The sequence below is a fragment of the Ambystoma mexicanum genome, chromosome 7q, assembly GCF_040938575.1.
Source record: "Ambystoma mexicanum isolate Mex_15411 chromosome 7q, UKY_AmexF1_1, whole genome shotgun sequence".
Lineage (NCBI taxonomy): Eukaryota > Metazoa > Chordata > Amphibia > Caudata > Ambystomatidae > Ambystoma > Ambystoma mexicanum.
In genome coordinates, this window is record NC_090941.1 from 788,659,095 (window position 1) to 788,678,967 (window position 19,873).

Genomic DNA, 19,873 nt, shown 5'->3' on the forward strand with positions numbered 1-19,873 from the left:
GGAAGAGGGGTAGAGGGTCTCCAACAGGGGATGAAGCCGCGGGAGAAGCTGCAATCCGACGCAGCAGCCTGGAGTGGATCGCAGCTACAGCAGGTAACGTCTGATGGAGAACGCACGCAGAAAAATCGACTCACCCACCAGGGAACTTTATTTAAATGAGCAAAGGTCTCCAGGAAGGCCATACTAATAGAAACACCACTAGTCCACCAGGGATTTTATCACTCAAAAGAGGCACACACGAAGGCCTTAACAATAAGGGAGTGGAGAAGGAGGCAGGGCTTATAAACCCTTTTGAGCCTCCCCAAGCTCTTCCCTATCACACCCCTTGGAGTAAGGCAAGTGACTGGTCATGGTAAGTTGGCCAACCCTGGGGAGGAGTGGACTATTTAGAATACAAGCTGGGAACAGTTGGGGTTGGCTTGTAGTTGGGTGAGGACAGGAAGTAGATGAAGTCCGAGAGACAAGGAGAGCGCAGAAGGAGTGTGGAGGTTGGTGGAGAGAGGTGTATGTGCCATCTGCTCTCTGAAACTATTTCAGCCTGCAGGGGGCAATATGCAGCTCTGCTCAACTCCGTTGCGCACTTGACACGAGATGTGATGCCAGGGGCAGTATATAGAACACCTAGAAAAAAACGTTAGAGCATTGCAGAACCAAATGGGGGCAATCTTGACCAGATGAGAATTCCAGGAACTAGTTTGGCAATTGTGTGCAATGAAGCATAATAAGCAGCGTTGGAGATGTCCAAAACAGGGACACACCTCTTCAGACCAAAAGTGGCTGCCAAGCTGCTGGTAGAATGGTTCAAAACGACTTAGACAAAATGTAAAGGAAAAACAAGTGTGTATTTTCGCATGCGACTTAGTGTTGGTGTTTTCTCAGTAAGTAAATCATCTCAATTTAACAATACAAAATAAGAAAGTAGGTTTATTTTCCGTCTAAAGGTTTGGTTTGATTTCCAGCTCAAACAGAACAAATCCCAATGCAGCAGCATTCAGGTCTTGAATGACAAAAAATTGACTAACACTAGTGGATAAATAAAGACTATCATCTCTTTAAGAATGAAGATGACTGCTAAGTTTCCAATGAAGAAGGTTCGTTCTCATTAAATATGCAGCAGACAAAGGAACACATCTTACCTCCTTAGCAAATTCGTTACGGGATTTCATGTTTAGATTTCCACCAAGTCCTCTTATCAAACTGATTACAAACTGTCCACGATCAGTGCACCCATGGAGATGTGACAGCCCATTCAACACAGTCCCAACAAGGCTGGTTTCTAATACAAAGTCATTCTGTAAATAGACGTTCAAATTTCACGCAAGCATTAGAAGTGACATTTTAAACTATGTATACAGATAAACAATGAAAAATAAGATTTTGCATGTACATCAATCAATACAAAATGAAAACATTCAAAGTAACTCTGCTATACCCTATACCAACCCTCCACCAAGGCTAACACATTAGACGTTACTTATCCAAAATAACACATTACTTGGCTAATGCAATGATCTTTCTGATGGATTAGTCCTTCCTCCCAAAGATTCCTCATTTTAGATATTCAATCTCCAGTGCCAGAGGTCTCTGGAAATGTTCAGCCACCAGGGAACAAAGCTTGCCTAAAGATCTTCTCATGCTCAATCAGACCACCAGGATGTATTGAGACAGAGGCCCAGAAGGCACAGAAGATCCTTTGGGACTGAAAGACCCGGACCTGCACCACCTGAAAGATGTCAGTTACCTGATCTTTGGGGCAGGAAAGCCCTGCCCAGACAGGTGTTCACAACCACTCCCAGGAACTGAAGGGTCTGAGATGGCAAGAAGTGGGACTTCTGAAGTTCAGGGAGAAGCTTACGCTGTGCAGAAGGCTGCAAGTGCAGTAAATTGAGCTGACACCAGGTGCGGGATGCAGGCTCGAATGACCCAATCATGCAGTTAAGGAGAAGATGTGAACCTTCGACTGTGAGCGTTGAGCCCTGCAAAGGGCTATTGAACTGATGCTCATGTATCCCACTGGTGCAAACCAGCTGACACCATGAGCCCTTTATCAGGACAGAAGTCGTTATGGGGGTGGAAGCCATATGCCCCTCGCCTGAGGAGGAAGAAACCCAAAGTAGGCCTTATCGGCCATGTTTACCTGCAAGAGGTTTGTCAGGTGGAGTCGCTCTGCATGAACACTGTCAACAGACTATATATTGGGATAATGTGTTGCATTGTTGTAGGCGGGAACAGAGTGCCAGAAGGCTTGGTAAGTATTTCTAGAAATGTTGGGAGTCGTGTGTCCCAAACAATATACGAGTAGCAGGTCGGGAGAGCAGTCGTTTGGGAATTGGTTAACCGCTAGGATGCTGCCTGTTTGTCTAGCAAGTAAACTAATACTTTTGTTTAACAATCTCAAAGATACTTAATGTTGACATTCACAGAATTATTCCACTGCCCTATATTCCTGTCAAGATTATAAGCAATAAGAAAGACCAAATTACTGTGTTCTCAGAGTGACATGTGTTATGCATGGCAAAAAAAGGAACTGAATGAAAGTGGGCACTGAGCTCTGTACAGAGCAAGGGTTTATCTACTGCAATAGTAGCACCATCAACATCATGATGGAATACCATTGAAGTATAACTGATGGGCTCTAGTGGTAATAGCGATATTATTTTCTTTTTAAAAAAATGTTTTATTAGTTTTCTTTTCTCACATGTAAAAACAAGGAGTTACATGTACAAACAAACAATCCATAAATAAATAGGGAGGAACAGCAGGGTAAATCAGCAAGTGGATATAATTAGTCATTAAGTATCACTGTACAGGTAAGGTGGCTAAGGTGGAGAAATTACTTAACAGTAATGTTTTTTCAATGGGTTCTTCTCCCCCAGATTCCTCATTGCAATAGTTATCCAATGTCAGCTGTTCGAAAAAAAAGAAATTCAACAGGGGGCGTAGTGGTGCTTGATATTGACAACTCCCTTTTATTGTTAAGCAAAGCATTTCGCTGGTGCTGTGTACCTGTTTTTCCTGAAGATGGAGATGTGGGCGCCAGGCTGTCGGGCTGGAAGTTCAGATGTCAGGGTGGCGCGAGAAGTCCACCCAAAACCCACCAGAGTGCAACTAGGGAACTCTGAATAGGCTCCCCACGCCACGGGACGGCTTTTCAAAGATTTTCGTGGCGTATAGACAGTGCAAACAAAGACTAGTAAGACCATACTGTGAGATGCTGTCCATATGTTGCTTGAAGTCTCCAAATAGATGTGGAAGATGGAAATAGGCCGAAGGTGATGAAGGCCGGCCAGAGATGAAATGCAGGTACAGGTGAATATTGCTGGGGATAGGAGCCCACACGTTGGGAGAAGGTACTGTGTAATAGAATTGGATAGTCAGCAAGACAGAAGGGGAATGCCAGGACAAGAACATAGGAGAACCATCCAGGGACAGAGAAGGGAGGAAGAACCCAGAAGGAGAAGGGATCTGGAGGTGGAACAGGGTTGGCAGTCAAGGAAGGACGACAGCAAACCGGGCCGGAGCACAGCACGGCTCGGGAACAACCACGGTTAGACGCGGTGAACCGGCAAAAGGAGGAAGCTGATAAGGGCCTATGACGAAAACGATGCTTGAACTGTTCAAGCCGTCATTTCCATAGAGCCCTATGAACTGCGCATGCGCGGGATTTGGAACAGGGAAGTCTGTGCCTGCGCGATCTGCGAAATCCTGAGAGAAGTGCCCGCTCAGAACGGAGCTGCGCGAAGCAACATTGCGGGTACAACTGCCACATTGGGGAAGGCTGGAAAGACCCCTAAAAAAGGTAGGTGATGGCCGGCAGGGGCAGCCCCTAAGGGGAGGAGGTGTTAAACGTATACAGCCGCGCCATTCGTCGACAATGGATGCGACGTTAATTGCTGTATAAAAGGATGCACTACGCCCACTTACATCAGTTCCCTAACCCCCCCACCCAGTAAGAGGGAACATGTAGTGATGGGGAAAATCAAAGAAACAACAAATGTTTGCTTACCTTGTTCTTAAATATTTCAACCTTTGAAATGCAACCAGAAGAAGTAGAAGGGCAGTCTGACAACCAATTGCTGCTGCCCCAACGTAGCCCTCTGCTCCTCATGTGATCGCACAGAAACGTGACTGTACAATGCGATTGAGACAATCCACTTCCAAGTGGGGTAAGTTGGGAGGGCGATGAGGAATCTGTGGGAGAACAATCCATAGAAAGAACATTACTGGTAAGTAATTTCTCTGTCAATAGATTGCAGTCTCCCACAGATTCCTCATCTTGAGACTCCCAAAGCAGTGACCATGCTCGAGGAGTGTTGGAAGTCACACCAAAAAACGATGGTGTGCCAAGTCCAAGCTGTAATGCTTGGCTAACGTCTGCAGAGAAGACCATGTTTCAGTGCGACCAATGTCTCTAACCGACACTCCCCTCTGAAGAGCCGAGGAGGTAGTTTGCCTAGTAACTGCTCGCCCCAACCTGGATTGCGAAAAAAGGAAATGAACAATTGGTCGTCCTTTCTGAAAGAGCCCATCCTAGCCAGGTAAAAACTCAGCGCCCTATTAAGATCAAATCTGTGGAGCTTCGCCTGTCAAAGGACGGGGCAGATGGTAAAAAGCTTGAAGATGAATGCTCTGGCCCAGATTAAATTCTGACATCATCTTTGGTAAAAACTTTCAGGGCTACGTTCTCTTTAAATCATTTCCACAAAGGGGCTTTACTAGAGAGGGCCAGCAATTAACTGACCTTTCTAGCGGATCTGAGTGCCACTCAAAAAGATGTCTTCCATTTGGCGAGTCTGATGGGTGCTGGAGGCAAAGGCTCAAACTGAGCGACAATCAGGAAGGTGAGAACCAAATTAAAATCCCAATCAGGGACCACAAAAGGCCAAGGAGGAAAATAATTATCCAGGCCCATTAAAAACTGGGCAACCACTGGGATAGTGAAGAAGGAACCTTGTTCTGGAGTCCTTCTGAATAGGGACGGGGCCACCATATACCCCTTAACCGTGCTCATTTGTTAGCCTGATTTGGCATCAAGGTGGAGCTGGGGCATGACATGGGGTCTAATCCTTTAGCCTTGCACCAAGTTGTGAACTTTCTCCATTTGACGCGTAAAGGAACCTAGTCGATGGTGAGCGTGCAGCCAACAGCACCTCTAGCAACTCTTCATCGAAGTCCCAGTTCCTCAGCCACTCAAGAGCCAACCATGCAGGTTGAGAGAGTACGGTTTGGGTGAAGCACATTGCTTCTTGACTGTGACAAGAGGTCCGGGCTCCGAGGAAGCTGGATAGGTGGCATACAACTAGTCCAAGAAATCTGGGTACCACGTCCTCCTCCCCCAGTCTGGGGTTATCAGTATCAGGTGAGTCCTGAAATGATGCAACCTCCTGAGAATCCAAGGGATGGCCGGTAGCGGTGGGAACGCATAATGGATGTCAAAGACCCACTCCACCAGAAACGCTTTCCCCAATGCACCCCCATGGCGGAAATTCCCTCTAACACATCTTCTTGCATTTTGTGTTGTCCTTCGTTGCAAATAGGCGCACTGTTGGGGTACACACCCTGTGTCAAGATTACTGAATTGACCTTCGGGTGTAGCTTCCACTTGTGGGAGACCAAGTTCTGCCTGCTCAGAGCATCCGCCAACCCATTCTCCACCCCTGCCAGATGAGCTGCAGAGGCCGAGATCTTGCTCTCTAGCATCCAGAACCATAGCTGCATGGCCTCCCTGCACAAGGGCAGTGATCTCACCCCGCCCTGCTTGTTGAGGTACTGCATGGTAACTGTGTTGTCCATTAACACCACATGTTTCCCCTGCAGAGAATGTGCAAAAGCCATCAGCGCCAGTCTGACTGCTTGCAGCTCCATTAGATGGATGTGTTAACTTTTCTCCTTCGGAGACCAATGGCCGCTGATCTGAAGAGTGCTGCAATGAGCCCTTCAGCGAGGCATCCGTTACAACCTGCTTCCCCAGCCATGGTGCCCAGAAAGGTTCTCCCGCCAATATGTTTCTCCTTTCGCTTCAACAGGTCGGGTCATTCGCCACAGACCTCGGCACCTGAAGGACATCCGACATGTTGCTGAAATACAGCGACCATGACTGCTGAGAAGCCAATGAAGGGAGCTGATCTGGAGTCTCGCCTGTGGCACCAGGAAAATATAGGTTGCCAAAGAGGCAGTAGCGAACAGGTGACCTCGAGATGCCTAGACATTTGATCCAACGAGCATGCACGGATCAGCCAATTGTCCAAGTATGGAAGCAAAATGATGCTGGCTTTCCTGAGGCGGACAGCTACTAATGCCATCAACTTGGTAAAGAGCCTTGGGGCAGAGGGTCAAGCCAAAAGGGAGAACCTTGAATTGGTAATGCGCCTCCCTGATGATGAACCTTAGTAACCATACTTCCTGTGGAGTGGCATGTGAAAATAGGCATCCTGAAGGTCAAGCAACACCAGCCGGTCTTGGAACTGCAAAGCATGGAGAATTTCTCTCAACGTCACCACCCTGAATTTGTCCTTCCTCAAGAAGTAGTTCAAATCACTGAAGGCCAGAATGGGACTGAGGCCTCCCACCTTTTCTTCAGAACCAGGAATTATCAGGTATTCCAACCCAATCCTATTTCCTCGGCTGGCACTGCCTCTACTGCTCCCTTCAAAAGAACGGCTCGAGGCTCCGGTTCCAACTGTCGGGAAGGAAGTGGAGGTCTGTGCAGGGGTCTCTTCATAAATGGAAGGCAGTAACCCCACTTGAGTAACTAAAGAACCCAAGTCATGTCCTTCCATTTGGCCACAAGCCCTGAGTCTCTGCCTCCAACCCGCAAAGTATGGGGGAGGGAGGAACTCAAAGAGGTTTCTGAGGCACCATCGACGCTAAAGCTGTAGTAGTCTTTCTCGAGCCCCCCTCTACCTCAAGCTGGCCGTGGAAGTGTACGCTGCCCCGTTTTTTCTCAGGAGCTTGAGCCCTTCTGGGAAAGATGGAGCATTTCCTGTACCCCCCTCCTCTGGACCAGAAGGCAAAATACGGCCCTGGACGCTTCTGCACAGCTAATCCTAGTGACTCGACTGTCAGCTTCGAGTCCTTGAAGTTGTGTAGTGACTAATTGGCTTTGGGGCCAAAAATATGTTCACTATTGAAGGCAGGAACCAGCAGCTATGACTGAACGTTCGTGGAAAAATCTGAGCCCCTCAGATAGGCAGACCAAGACCATTGAGGTGCCCATGGCACGACCCATACAGTCTGCTGCATGCAAAACTGCTTGGAACGCTTGACAGGCCATTTCTTTGCCATCAGCCAATATCTCCACAAAGCTATTCTTGACCTCTCCCTCTGGTAAGTGATCAGATGCTTCTGAAACGGTGCTCCAGAGGATATGGGAGAATTTAGCAGTGGCACTTACAGCTTTAAGAGCCATGCTCCCTGAAGCGAAAACTTTCTTCGCCAAAGCATCAACTTTTTTCGACTCCCTATTGGTGGGGAGGTTTGACGTCGAGGGCCTGCACGCAACCGTTGTGGCATGCATCACCAACCCTTCAGGGTTCAGATGGGCCATCAGAAAAGGAAGGTCTCCTCTTGCAGCTTTATATGTTTTTCATGAGCTCGGTGTCATCTGCCGGTGTCGGGGTGTCAAGCACGGACAATGCCACAAGGCCATGACCGCATCCGCTATGGCAGCATTGAGCGGCAAAGCCCACTCAGTCTGCGGTCCACGTTTAAGGATGTCGATGATTAATACTGCAACACCGGTTTCGACAGTGCGCCGAGCCACAAGGCCATGACTACTTTCTCAACCACCTGCTGGAAATCCACATCCGAAAAGGAGTCAAAAGCACTGCCATCGTGGAGGCCCTCTGCCAGTTGCCGTAACCTAGCCTGGTCCCTCATAAAATCTGGTAATGGGTCCAAGGCCGTACATCCAATCGGCTCAAACCTGAATGGTATCAGGTTGCCATACTGGTAAAATAATCGACTGTAGCGAGTCGAACAACATGGATCAAGTATTTGGTATGAAGCTTTAAAGGTATCGATGCAGGAGGAGGTTTCTCCTTAGGGGTCTTGCTGGAGGGCATCTGACCTGCCTTGGCTGCCTTCATGCCGGACTCATCAGGTGCAGTAGGAGCCGTATCCACCTGCAGCGTCTAGGCTGAAGCCGTTCCAGCCGAGGCCGTTTCAAAAACTTTCAACATTTGGTTTTTGAAGTCCTCCCACTCCTCCCTAGACGCACCCTTTGCTGGGTACGACTTACCCATGGTGTCCAATGAATCGGGACCACATTGGAGTTTCTTTTTGTGCAATGAGGAGTGGTGGGATTCGCTACAGAAGTGCAAACGGTTTTTTGACTTATGTCGATATCCCTCCCGATGTTTCTCAGGGGTAAGCCCTTAGGTATCATGCTCTGAGGACATTGGACGTGACTTCACTTCGCCAGGGATTTTGACGGCGGGCTTCAGAGTGCCTGTTTTGCCAAGTGTTCCTTCACTGCCTTCAAGCTCACCGCCAGACAAGAACCACATTGCTCCTAATTATGGTCGACACCAATACACCACACACTGATAGTGTGCATGTCCGTAAGGGACAATTTAGAGTTGCAGTTCTTGCAGCATTTAAAACCGGACGGTTTAGCCCCCAACATACTGACATAGGATCTAATTTATTCGAAAGGAATAAGGAGTGTGTTCAGAGTAGCCTGCAGAAAAAAGGAACTGAGATAAGGGGGCATAGTGCATCCTTTTATAAGGCGATCAACGCAACATCTGTTGTTGAGGAACGGTGCGGCCGTATATGAGAGAGTCATCAAAGACAATATAGAGCAGCACTATGCAACCTGTTGAAAACATTTCTGAACAGCTGATGCTGGATAACTATCAAGAAGAGGAATCTGTAGGAGGATGCAATCCTTTAAATGCATAAAGATGTACATGCCTAGTGAGTTTGTACTATTCAACATAACAGAAAGATTTCCATTGGTATGTGTCAGGTCCCTGGGTAGACTACATGCACACTAGATCACTTTCTGGAGCATTGGGTAGATCAACATGAAATCACTTTCTCTTTCCTGTACCTCATTTTAAAAAACATTTTACAAAGAGTGATTAATCCTTTACAGTTTAGTTTCCCAATACACATGTGTGTACAATCTTTATGTTAAGTTTCATGTGAGTTTGGTTTGGGCCTTGACTTTGGTATTCAAAGTGTTGGTGAGCTCCCTAGCCAAGATGAAGGAAAGGAGCAGGATTCTTGATTGGGGGATGGAAGGACAAAGAGCAGAGTATAACATTCTAAACTGCCTTTCATTTCAATTTTCCTGTGAGCAGGGCATGTCAAATTGTGTTCCTAAGTTTTAGGCCAAGGTTTCCTGTGAAGCAAATCATTTCAGCAGGAAGAAGTGATCTTTTCAAGGAAGACTACTATTGAGGAAGAGAAGAAGATTCAATTATAAAAAGAAAGAAGAAAAAAAGAAAAAGAAAGCTTCATTTAAAGCTAAGTTGCATTTTTGCAATACACATGAAAGTTTTGATTTAAGCAGTATGCTTTTTAGGATTAGTGTTTGATCAGTTAATGGGTTTGCGATTGAAGGAATAGTAGGGTTGACCTTTTGTGTGCGCATGTTACTGATTTTTTATGCGCGTGTGTTCATTGAGCTGAAATATTATTACAGGCAGTTTAGGAACTTATCTATGTTTCCTTGTTCGGCTTTCAGCATTCACTGCGCGTGGTGATCGGAAAAAGGCTGTAGCTGTGTCGCGATTGGAAGATGATTTTGGAGTTGAATTACTCCAGGCGGCGGTTCGTTTGTGGTGGCACGTCTCTCAGAGGTGAGAAACTCACCCTCCTGTCAGGGATCCATGCTGTCTTCAATTTAGAGGTGAGCATAGTGAGTTCCTATTTTTTCAGCGTAATGTGTGTTTTCTTTCCAAGTCTTTGTTTTTGTTGCGCGGTTAGAGCAGAGACTTGGGCAGGGTTATAGATCTTTATTTCAGACTGTTTTTGTTTCTATTCTTTATGCACAGAGTGCACAGGGACTGTAGGAACTGCAGGTTCACTTCAAAACTGAAAATGCTTTATTGTTAAGTAACTCACCAACGGACAGTGATTGAGTACTGCACTTATCTAACTCAATTGCTCTGAATACCTCCTTGGACAATATCTGTGAACAGTACCTTAAAGGTTATACCCTTCCTAAAAAGCAATAGAAATTGCAAAGCACATTTTTTCTCTGATAAAAAGGTTCTAGAGCGTCAAAAAGACAAAAATTAGAACTCTATTTTAATTTAGAATACACTTCAAATATAATAAGCAATAAGGAGATAGATGGTGCTAGTTCTCAAGCTAGGAATTACAAGAAAAGACTCAAGGAAACCTTGGTATAATTATTAAGAGATGTTCTTAAGGAAAGTAAAATTCCCACAGGGAATATAGTAATTTCACAGACTACAAGGGGAATAGTTAATCTGTTTTCTGAGCAAAGAAGCATCTGGTCAAGAGAAGATTGTAATCCTCTAAGCTTTTGCAGAGAAGTTTTCAGGTAATTGATTCTTTAGGTTGAGAGAAAAAGGTATTAGTAAAGGAAGCAGAAGAGTAAACTCATATAATGTGTTCATTTCTCACCCATACAGATACAGGACGAGTTTGGATATCCAGTGTCTGAGTTTCTTATTTTATCCACTTCCCCTTTACCCCCCTAGGTTGTACCGAACTCAGCTAGTTAAGTAGTTGGTTGGGAGCGCTACATCTTGGTGGGCCTGTGGGGTTCAGCAGCTCCTGCGATGTTCCGAAGATTGGACTTGACAGTATGGCACGAATGAGCAATTTTCTCCCAGGTTAATGTAAGTTACAAATGGGTCCCAATTTGATTTATATTTGGCTGTGTCTGAAAGCGTTACCATAATCATTTCCATGGCCCGAACGTGCCAAAGTCTAGTTCACCAGAAATGCATCGGTGGAGCTTTGATTGATTTGCAATTATGTACAATTACCAATTGTGCAGCTATGAGCATTTGATTGGCCAATTTTGCATGTGTAGCTCCCAGGATAAATATATGATGTTCATCGACATAGCCCATAAGGATTAACAAATGGTTTAAAGGCAGGTGGATGCCCACAACTTGGAGTATTATATTGAAAATAGCAGCCCAAAATTGTTTAGTTTTGGGACAATGCCAATGGGTATAAAATACAAGTTATAAATAGATATATGTGCCATGGATCCTATCGCCCCACAATCCCTCCATCAATGCAGAGAGTTTTAAGCGTACACCTTAGTCTATCGGGGGGTCATATACAATCAATATAAACTCTCAGTTTGGGAGTCACCTGGTTTCATTTTAGAAGGTATTGAATCAATTCATCTTAAATAGGCCTTAATGCAGAGACTACCATAAATGTTCTGCTCTTATATCGTCCACCTTCTTGTAACTTGCAGTTGTCTGAGGCTCTTAGCTCATACGTCCTACCACAACTTAAACCAACCTCTAGATTTATTCTTCTTGGTGATTTTAACTATTGGTTGGGAACAGACAATGATCACCTCGCTGCGGAACTTAAACAGTCCTTAGATAATCTGGGATTCTCCCAACTAATGTATTCTCCTACACATGTATCTGGCCACACCTTGGACTGGCTGGGCTGTCTCAATGTTAACTGCATTGATATTGACGCCAGCCCTTGTCCCTGGTCTGATCATTTCTTTGTGCACTTTAAATTGCATTTGCCCTTTCCAATGAAGATTCCAAATAAGTCACCTAATTTGCTGGTGCGGAATCTAACGACTGATAACATTGAAACTTTGCTAAATGACAATCTTGTAAATTTTCAGGCCGAGATGTCCCCACAAGTTATGGCTGTAGCTCTAACAAATAATCTGGCATGCATATCAGATAAACTGGCACCGCTCAAATTAAAAAAGATTAAACATAATGAGCACAAAAGCAAGGCTTGGTTTTCGGTGGACCTCAGAAATAAAAAATCTGGGGTTAGTAAAGCCTACTTTGCATGGAAAACGGATCACAATCCAGTATTATTAGTGAAGTACAAGAACACAGTACGAGAGTACAAAAAGTCAATTTTGGACACAAAAAGAGACTTTCATAACAGTCGTATTAACAAGGCCAAATCTAATACAAGGGAAATCTTCAAGATATTTAAGGAACAGGAAACTACTTCTGCACCCCGGGGCTCACTAGTAAAAACTGATAGGGAATGGTGTCAACTCATACAGGATGGCCTGCACAACAAACTTCACAAAATCAGGACAACAATGCTTGAAAAAAGGTTGTCCACTTTTGATGCTAGCAAGGAAGTGATTAAAGGGTTCACTCGTGACCCGTCAATTCCTCAGTTCAACTTTCACTCGATTACAGAGAGTGAACTGATAAAAATCATAGAGCATATGAAACCATCTCAGTGTAGAGGAGACGCTTGTTCTTCTATGATAATAAAAACATGCCCACCGCGGCTCATTAAAGCAGTCTGTATTTTCATAAACGCTTCTCTAAAGGAAGGAAGTGTACCAGATGAGTTAAAAGAAACTATGGTCACCCCCATCCTAAAATAATACGGGATTGGCTATGGACAATCCACTTAATTTCCGACCCATCTCCAATACGCCCTTTCTACTCAAGATCTTGGATAGAGTGGTCTATGGTCAACTTGCAGAGCATTTGGATCTCCATCCCATTCTCCATCTGAATCAGTCAGGCTTTAGGAAGAAATATGGGACGGAAACCTCTCTGTTGGAGCTGAAAACTAAATAAATGGGGGTAATCGATAGAAGTGGCTTGTCCTTGATCATCTCATTAGATCAATCAGCGGTATTTGATTTAATTGAGCACTCTATCCTTATCCCAAGGCTACAGGAGGTTGCAAACCTCTCTGACTCGGCGGCTATGTGGATTGCTTCATTTCTGGAGCACAGAACAAGTAGAGTTTGCTCAGCTACTGCCGAAGCTACCCCTCTTTCAATTCTTTATGGGGTACCACAAGGGTGAAAGTCTGTCTCCATGTCTGTACAATCTATTCATGACTCCTTTCTTCTTCATGCTTCAAGAGGAGGGGTTGTGTTATCTAATTATGCAGACGACACCCAATGTGTCATCACTTTAACGGGTCATCATAAAAATGAGGCGGAGGTTAATATAGTATTTGCACTGATTGAAAAGTGGATGCTTGACAACTTCCTAGCTCTGATTCGCAGCAAGACATAGTTGCTGATTGTAGGCAGTTCTAAGGCGCTTAACAACGTAAATCAAGCCTATAGTGCATTTAACTTGGGAAATGACATTTCACCATTATCAAAAACATAAATATTAGGAGTAATACTGGACCCGACATTAAGCATGAAAGCACATGTTTCGTCTGTGGTGGCGGGGGTAGTTTATTCCATTAAATTGCTGGCTCACTTGAGGCCCATGATTTCCCAAGAAAGCGCTGAGACAATAGCCAGGGCAATAATCGGTGCTAAGTAGGATTATTGTTGCAGTCTCCTGCTAGGCATCAGTCAACGAGAATTGCATAGACTTCAGGTCGCCCAGAACTGGGCTGCCAGAGTAGTACTCAGACTCCCCAGGCACAGCCATGTAACCAAGGCCAGACGCTCCTTGCACTGGCTCCCTATCGAATCCCGAATTAACTTTAGAGTGCTAGTTATAGTATTTAAATGCCGGCTTCAAATAATGCCAGCGTATCTCCAACAGCACATAAAAGAGAAGTGTAGCCAAAGATCTTTGAGATCGGGTTCCCTAAACCAGATCATACAGCCAAGATGTAAGACATCAAAGGCGGAAAAGGGAGCATTCAATGTGAAAGCCCCCTCTCTTTGGAATAATCTTCCCATAAGTCTGAGGAGCCACTCCTCTCTCTTCACCTTTAAGAAGGATCTGAAGACCCTCTTATTCGCCTGACATCTCTAAAAAATTCGGATACTTGCTACGGTACCGTCTTCGGTTTGGGGATCTCAAAAAATCTCCTATAAGGCCTCCAGGACCTCTCCTCTTATTGTTGATTTACTTTGTCGGTGTTGTTTGTCCTTATCTTTAGTCTGCGCATTTATGCCCGAGGGTCAATAGCATAACAAATGTAATGTAATGTAATATATATTTTTGTTAATGGTGTACAAACAGAAGATGTCAATGCTCTTTTACAGATGTAATCCAAAAATGATTCTGAGATTGTGCACCTTAATTTCTCCTACCACTGTTTCATGTGGAGAAACACCTCTTCCGCATTACCATAATTCAAAATCTTATTTAGGTTAGCCATTTTGAGCATTTATATCAAGATTATTAAGTTCAAGTCTGCTTCTAAAGCTGTTTAAAGAGATGAGGAATTTGTATGAGGATCATATTAATTAGAAACGATTTTAATGTATTAGGGGAGTTTAGAAAAATACATTCTGAAGTTGATATCTACAAGTAGAGCTGGAATTTATTTACGTGTGGATGGAAGTTAAGTGAATGTGTTATTTAATCTCACAATCATTCTGAGAATAAATCTGGAAAATATCAGCAAAATATATTCAGTAGGCTTCACCGGTCTATAAATAGCCTGCTTACCTGTTTTAGAACCCAGTTCAAAGCATTTTCAAAATAATCTCCGATCCAGTTTTCAAGATTGTGTCGGCATGTTTCAGGTTGGTTTCTCAGCCATGATTTTATTAAAGATTTAATATCTGTATCTTCATCGCTAAAGAAATAAGAGATTTCTGCTTAATAAAAAGTATGACATACACTGATCGACAAACCAAGTACCAAATCAGTATTCATTCACCGCAATGTAAAGCATGCATCTGTGCACCAACGACTTGATCAAGACATGGTTATGTTTTTATAGAAACCATAAATAATTCCTCCCATACCACAGGTTCTGCTGCTTACGCAGGTAACTTTGTTTGTCAGTTCTCACCGGCCTGAAGCAGGCAATGAAAACAAAAAGGAACTTGTAGACATCATCACACACTTAATACGCTAAATGCAACACTAAAATCCATATCAACAGTAACAACCAACCAAGTAATCTGGCTTCATCATCAAATGGCTGTTCTGTTTGCTATACCAAAACCGTAATAAAAGACATTTTCTTTTTTTTTAAAGGGAAAGTTGGGAGCTTAAGGTACCTGTAGTGATTTAGGTTTTCATGTTGCCTTTGCAGAATGAGTAGAATGCTGAGTGAGTGACAGGGAATCTTGCTGGTGAGAATGTTGGTGTATGGTTGAGAGTTCTGAGTGATAGAGTTGGTGAGATGTAGCCTACCTGGGAGGATGCCGGTGCATGTTTGCCTGAAGCTCAGATGAACTTGACAAAAGAAACATAAAAGATGTACTGGAAACCCATTAAAGGAACAACTGGAACATCAAGAGATGTCAGAGTCAGCATTGGGAACCCAGAACTTTACATTACCCTACAAGAAGAGTTAAACACAGAAGGTTGTGAGGTTAAGAGCAGCAGCCTATGCTATAGCTGTGTTAAATCCAGGTACCTTACAGTACAGTGTACTTGGGTCTCAGTTTATTACAATGACCCTAGACAATGACCCTAGATACTCTCGTAGGACTTTTTTTGGAGATGTGCAGATGTGCCATAGACAGGTCTGGTGACCGCTTATCTTTTCATGTGATTTTAACCCTTTCTTGCCATGTTACCCGCGTTAACCCCGTTTGGCACGAGTAGGTGGCCTGGCTCCAAAAGGGCCATGCCACGAGGTTCTTTGTCCTGTCCTTTGGCCATCTTGCCCCTTTGCCTTCCCCAGGTCGAGCCGACCCGGGTCAGTCCCTATTTGGACATGCAGTTAAGCTCTTGCGGGCTTCTGCATGCCTTGTGAGTGCGCTTCCAGGATGTGGGCTGGGGTGTCTGTCCCCAATAGACATCCTGGGTGCCAGAGAGTCTGGAGTGCCATGAATGACTGGGACCACCGTGGTCCGTGATTGGTCCAAGTATGGAGTGTATGTTTGTGAGCAGATCTACCATTGGGTCCTCTTTGTTTTGGCTCGAAGGGAACTTTGGATAAGAGGAGGCGCCAAAAACACCCATACCATGTCGATCTCTGGAGTTCTCACTGAACGAAGCATAGAATACAAGTATCCTGAAACTACAAAGCCAAGTTGAGGAACCGCTGGTGACCCGCTGGAAGGTTTGGCACCTTGAGCCCGCTGTCGTCCTGTGGGACCCCTCTGCAGCTGATCGTCCTAGAAGGTCTGCAAAGACGCTTCGACCCATTAGAATAGTGGGACCAACTATTCTCGGCACCTTCAACAAAACCTGCAATTCCCAGGTCTGAAGTGAGACGAGAGCGCCAGGACCGGAGCATACGCGGTTACTGTGTTGCCCTGCCGCGGCAACGGCCTCTGCAGGTGTGCATTTTTTGCGACCCTCTTGCCCCTGAAGACTGCTGCAGTGAAACTGGGTCGATTCATCCACCCGGAGCGGAGAAATCGTCACTGCCCTGTTTGGGAATCCTCACTGTATGTTCGGAACTGAAAGCTGCAGGGCCGTCATATTCCCGCAGTAGAACCCGCAACTGAAGTGGACTCGACTGGCGAAGTTTGGTCAGGGGGCGCCCGGGGCCGGTGAGTAACCCTAACAAGTGGCCCCTAGCGCCTCTATCCATTATTACGCACAAGTGGCCTCTGGGGGTCCCTCTCCTTTCCACTGCTAGTGCGAACTAGCGATTCCATCCAGCGTGTGTACAGCTCCTAATTGCCTCTTCCTCGTCTCAGTACTAGAGTGGAATGACTAAGGGGAACTCTGCACAAATCTCTGCTCTCTCCCACTCTGGTTCAGTGTGGCCACCCTTCTCTAACCCAAGGTTTAGGTGGTTGAGGCGGTGGCGTACACCGTGGGAGTCCAGAGAAGTCGGATTCTGAGTCGCCCGGCGTTTCAAGTGCCCTATAGAGCTCCCCTGTGGAGAAGTGGGCTTGGCAGTGTGGCGGCGGACCCTAGGGTGTAGGCCCAGATCCTAAGGCGGGATTGTGGCGAGACCTAGAATCGCGGGAGGGGTGTCAGCCCCCTGCAGTGGTGCGTGGCAAGCCTCTGCGGGAGGCCACCAGAGGCTTTCTTACCATCAAATGGGTTTTGGAGCAGTGAGGCGCCAAGCTGCTTCAGAGGCGGCACAGTGGACAGGGACTAATTCCAATGCAGTGCTGTTAGGCTCCCCCTCTGACAGGAGATGAGCTGGGCAAAGCAGGCAGCATGCCCCTTCAAGTTCTGGCGATGAAACGTGCTCAAAAGTACCTAGTGGCTGGTGCTGTGTGGCTGATTCTTCGGCTGGCAGTCCCTGGGGGAATGGGCCAATAGTGAAGGACACAACCCTATAGAGAAGTCAGGAGTGGCTGTGCAGAGAACTGACCAGGCCTGTGTTGCGTGGTGGGGCTCTGGTTGCCTGCAGGAGAAACTCACCTGGAGGTGGTGTCTGCCACGTGGTGGGGGCGTGAGAGAAGGAGGGACTATTCCCTGGAGGGATGTACTGCTGGACTGCGGCTGACAGTCTGCTGGCGGCAAGGTGGTTTTGGAGGATTGGCGGGAACACAGGGGATGCCAAACCCCATGCAGCAGCCTCAGGAGGGGGATTTGTTTGTTTATTTATTTATATGGCGCACCATACCCAGGGGCAGCAGGGCACAGGCAGAAAGGATATGCGAGGCTTACAATGTTACAGAAATATACAATTAAGATAAAATTATAGACATATGCAATTAAGGATTACAGGAATGAGAAATATACAAAACTTTACACATAAAAATATAATATCTATACAAAGGAGTGAAATATACAGATATGTATAGGGCTGTTTGTGGCGAGAGCAAAGGCCTCAAGCAGGAAGTATCAGTATCTATACAGAGGTGTAAAATGTACAATTAAGTACGGGGGTTGTTGGAGTTCAAATGACTGATGAGATTCCTTCTAAAGTGCAGGTAGGGTTGATCGGCTCTCAGGTTGTGTGGCAAAGAATTCCAGAATGTGGCGGCTTTCACAGGGAAGCTGTTACCTCCAATGGTGGAGAGTTTGAATCTGGGAATTATCAGACAGTTGGAATTGATAGTTCTCGTTTGTCTAATGGATGACTTTCTCTTTACTTTGTCCATCAAATAGCTGGGGGCAGCCTTGTTGAGGGCTTTATGGGTTAGGGAGGCCAACTTTAGTTTGATTTTATTATCGGTGGAGAGCCAATTGTGTTGGCGTCTGGTAGTGGAGATGTGTTCTCTTTTATTAATGCCGAGGGCAGCTCTCAAGGCATTATTTTGTAGGATTTGTAACCTATGGGTAATGGCTTTGTTAGCACCGCTATATAGGGCATTACAATAATCGAGCCTGGAGAGTATGAGTGCTCTTGCCAGGATCATGCAGCTATCATTAGACAAGAATGGTCTGCCTGCTCTTATTAATTTGCAGGTGTACGCAATGGTAGATGCTAGTGAGTTGACCTATTTAGTGAATGACATAGTGGCATCCAGGTAAAAGCCGAGAGTTTTTACCTCCCTGGATACTTTGATAATGTTGCCGTCTATGTTGAATTCGGCATATTCGAGGCCTAATTTGTTGATATTAGTGGGGGTACCCAGGATGATGAGCTCTGTCTTGTCATCATTCAGGCATAGGCCATGAGATGCCATCCATGCCTGAATGATGAGATACACCCTGTTCACCAACTCTCTGTCCTTACTGTGATCCCCTGAAAGTGGGAGGAGAATCGGAGTGTCATCTGCGTAGTTGGGGTAGGTGACACCCAGATGATCCAGATCGACGAACAGAGGTTTGGTGAAGATGTTGTATAGTGTGGGGGAGACGCATGAACCCTGCGGGACTCCGCAAGTAATAGGAGAGGGGTCTGCTGCTGCTGATGGGGAGAAGACTCATTGTTCTTTCGCTCAGAAAGGATTCAATCCATCTGATGGCTTCTGGGGAGAAATGAGTAGCTGAGTCCAGGTGTCTGCAGAGGACCTTGTGGTCGACAAGGTCGAATGCCGCGGAGGGGTCAAGTAGGAGGAGGAGTGCTGTTTTTCCCTTGTCCCTCAGATCATCAATTTGGGTCTTCAAGTCAATGAGGGCTGTTTCCGTACCGTGTAGTGGTCGGAAGCCTGATTGTCTGGAGCCTAGTAATTTGTGTAGTTCTAGGAATTTTTGGATCTGGACATAGGCCACTTTGTCCAAGATTTTCAGTAGAAAGGGTACCGTGGTGATGGGACGGTAGTTAGTGGGGATGAGGGGATCAAGCGTCTGCTTTTTAAGGAGGGGGAGCACCCAGGATTGTTTTAAGTTGGAGGGGATGCTAACTGAGGAAAAAGATGCGTTTATAAGTTGGGAAATGAAGGGCGATAGGTCTCTGGCTGCGTCCTTTATTATGTGTGCAGGGCAAATGTCGCCTTTGCAGTTTGAGGGTTTGAGAGAAAGTATTATTTTCTCGACCTCCGGGGTGGTAGTTTTAGAGAAGGAGAATGAATTAGTGTGTGTGCTAGGTAAAACATTAGGCGAGGTTTGGGAGGGTTGGTGAGGTTTAAGGAGTCTTTTTTAGTTGAATTTTATTTTGTAGGGTGTTTATTTTATCTGCTAAAGCCTGTTGGATGTCTGCGCACCAGGTCTGGTCCTTGGTGCAGGTGTCGGGTGTGGCAATGGGTGACTCAAGTTCCTTCAAAATGGAGAAGAGCTCCTTCATGCTTGAGTTGGAATTGGCAATGCGGGTGTTGTAGGAGTTCCGTTTAGCTAGACAGATTTCAACTTTGTATTGACGCGAAATCGTATCTAGAGTGGCTTTCTTTTCACTGGAAGGGCATAGTTTCCAAGCAGATTCACATTTTCTCTTTTTTAGGCGGAGGGCTTTGAGTTCAGGTGTGTACCATTTATTTAAATGGGTTTTGGGCTTGCTGGTGCGAAGTTTAAGTGGGGCAATTTTG

General features: G+C 45.5%; 1 protein-coding gene across 3 annotated transcripts in view; it reads right to left on the reverse strand.

Moving 5' to 3' along the window:
* Positions 1-19,873, reverse strand: part of DYNC2H1 (dynein cytoplasmic 2 heavy chain 1) — a 3,314,293-nt gene that overhangs the window by 1,883,979 nt on the left and 1,410,441 nt on the right. For all 3 annotated transcript variants that reach the window (XM_069639013.1, XM_069639012.1, XM_069639011.1), the window contains exons 40-41: positions 14,544-14,673; positions 1,137-1,292 (exon numbers count right to left, since the gene is read on the reverse strand). In XM_069639013.1, coding sequence (XP_069495114.1) covers positions 1,137-1,292; positions 14,544-14,673 — 286 coding nt within the window. The remainder of the gene's footprint in view (positions 1-1,136; positions 1,293-14,543; positions 14,674-19,873) is intronic.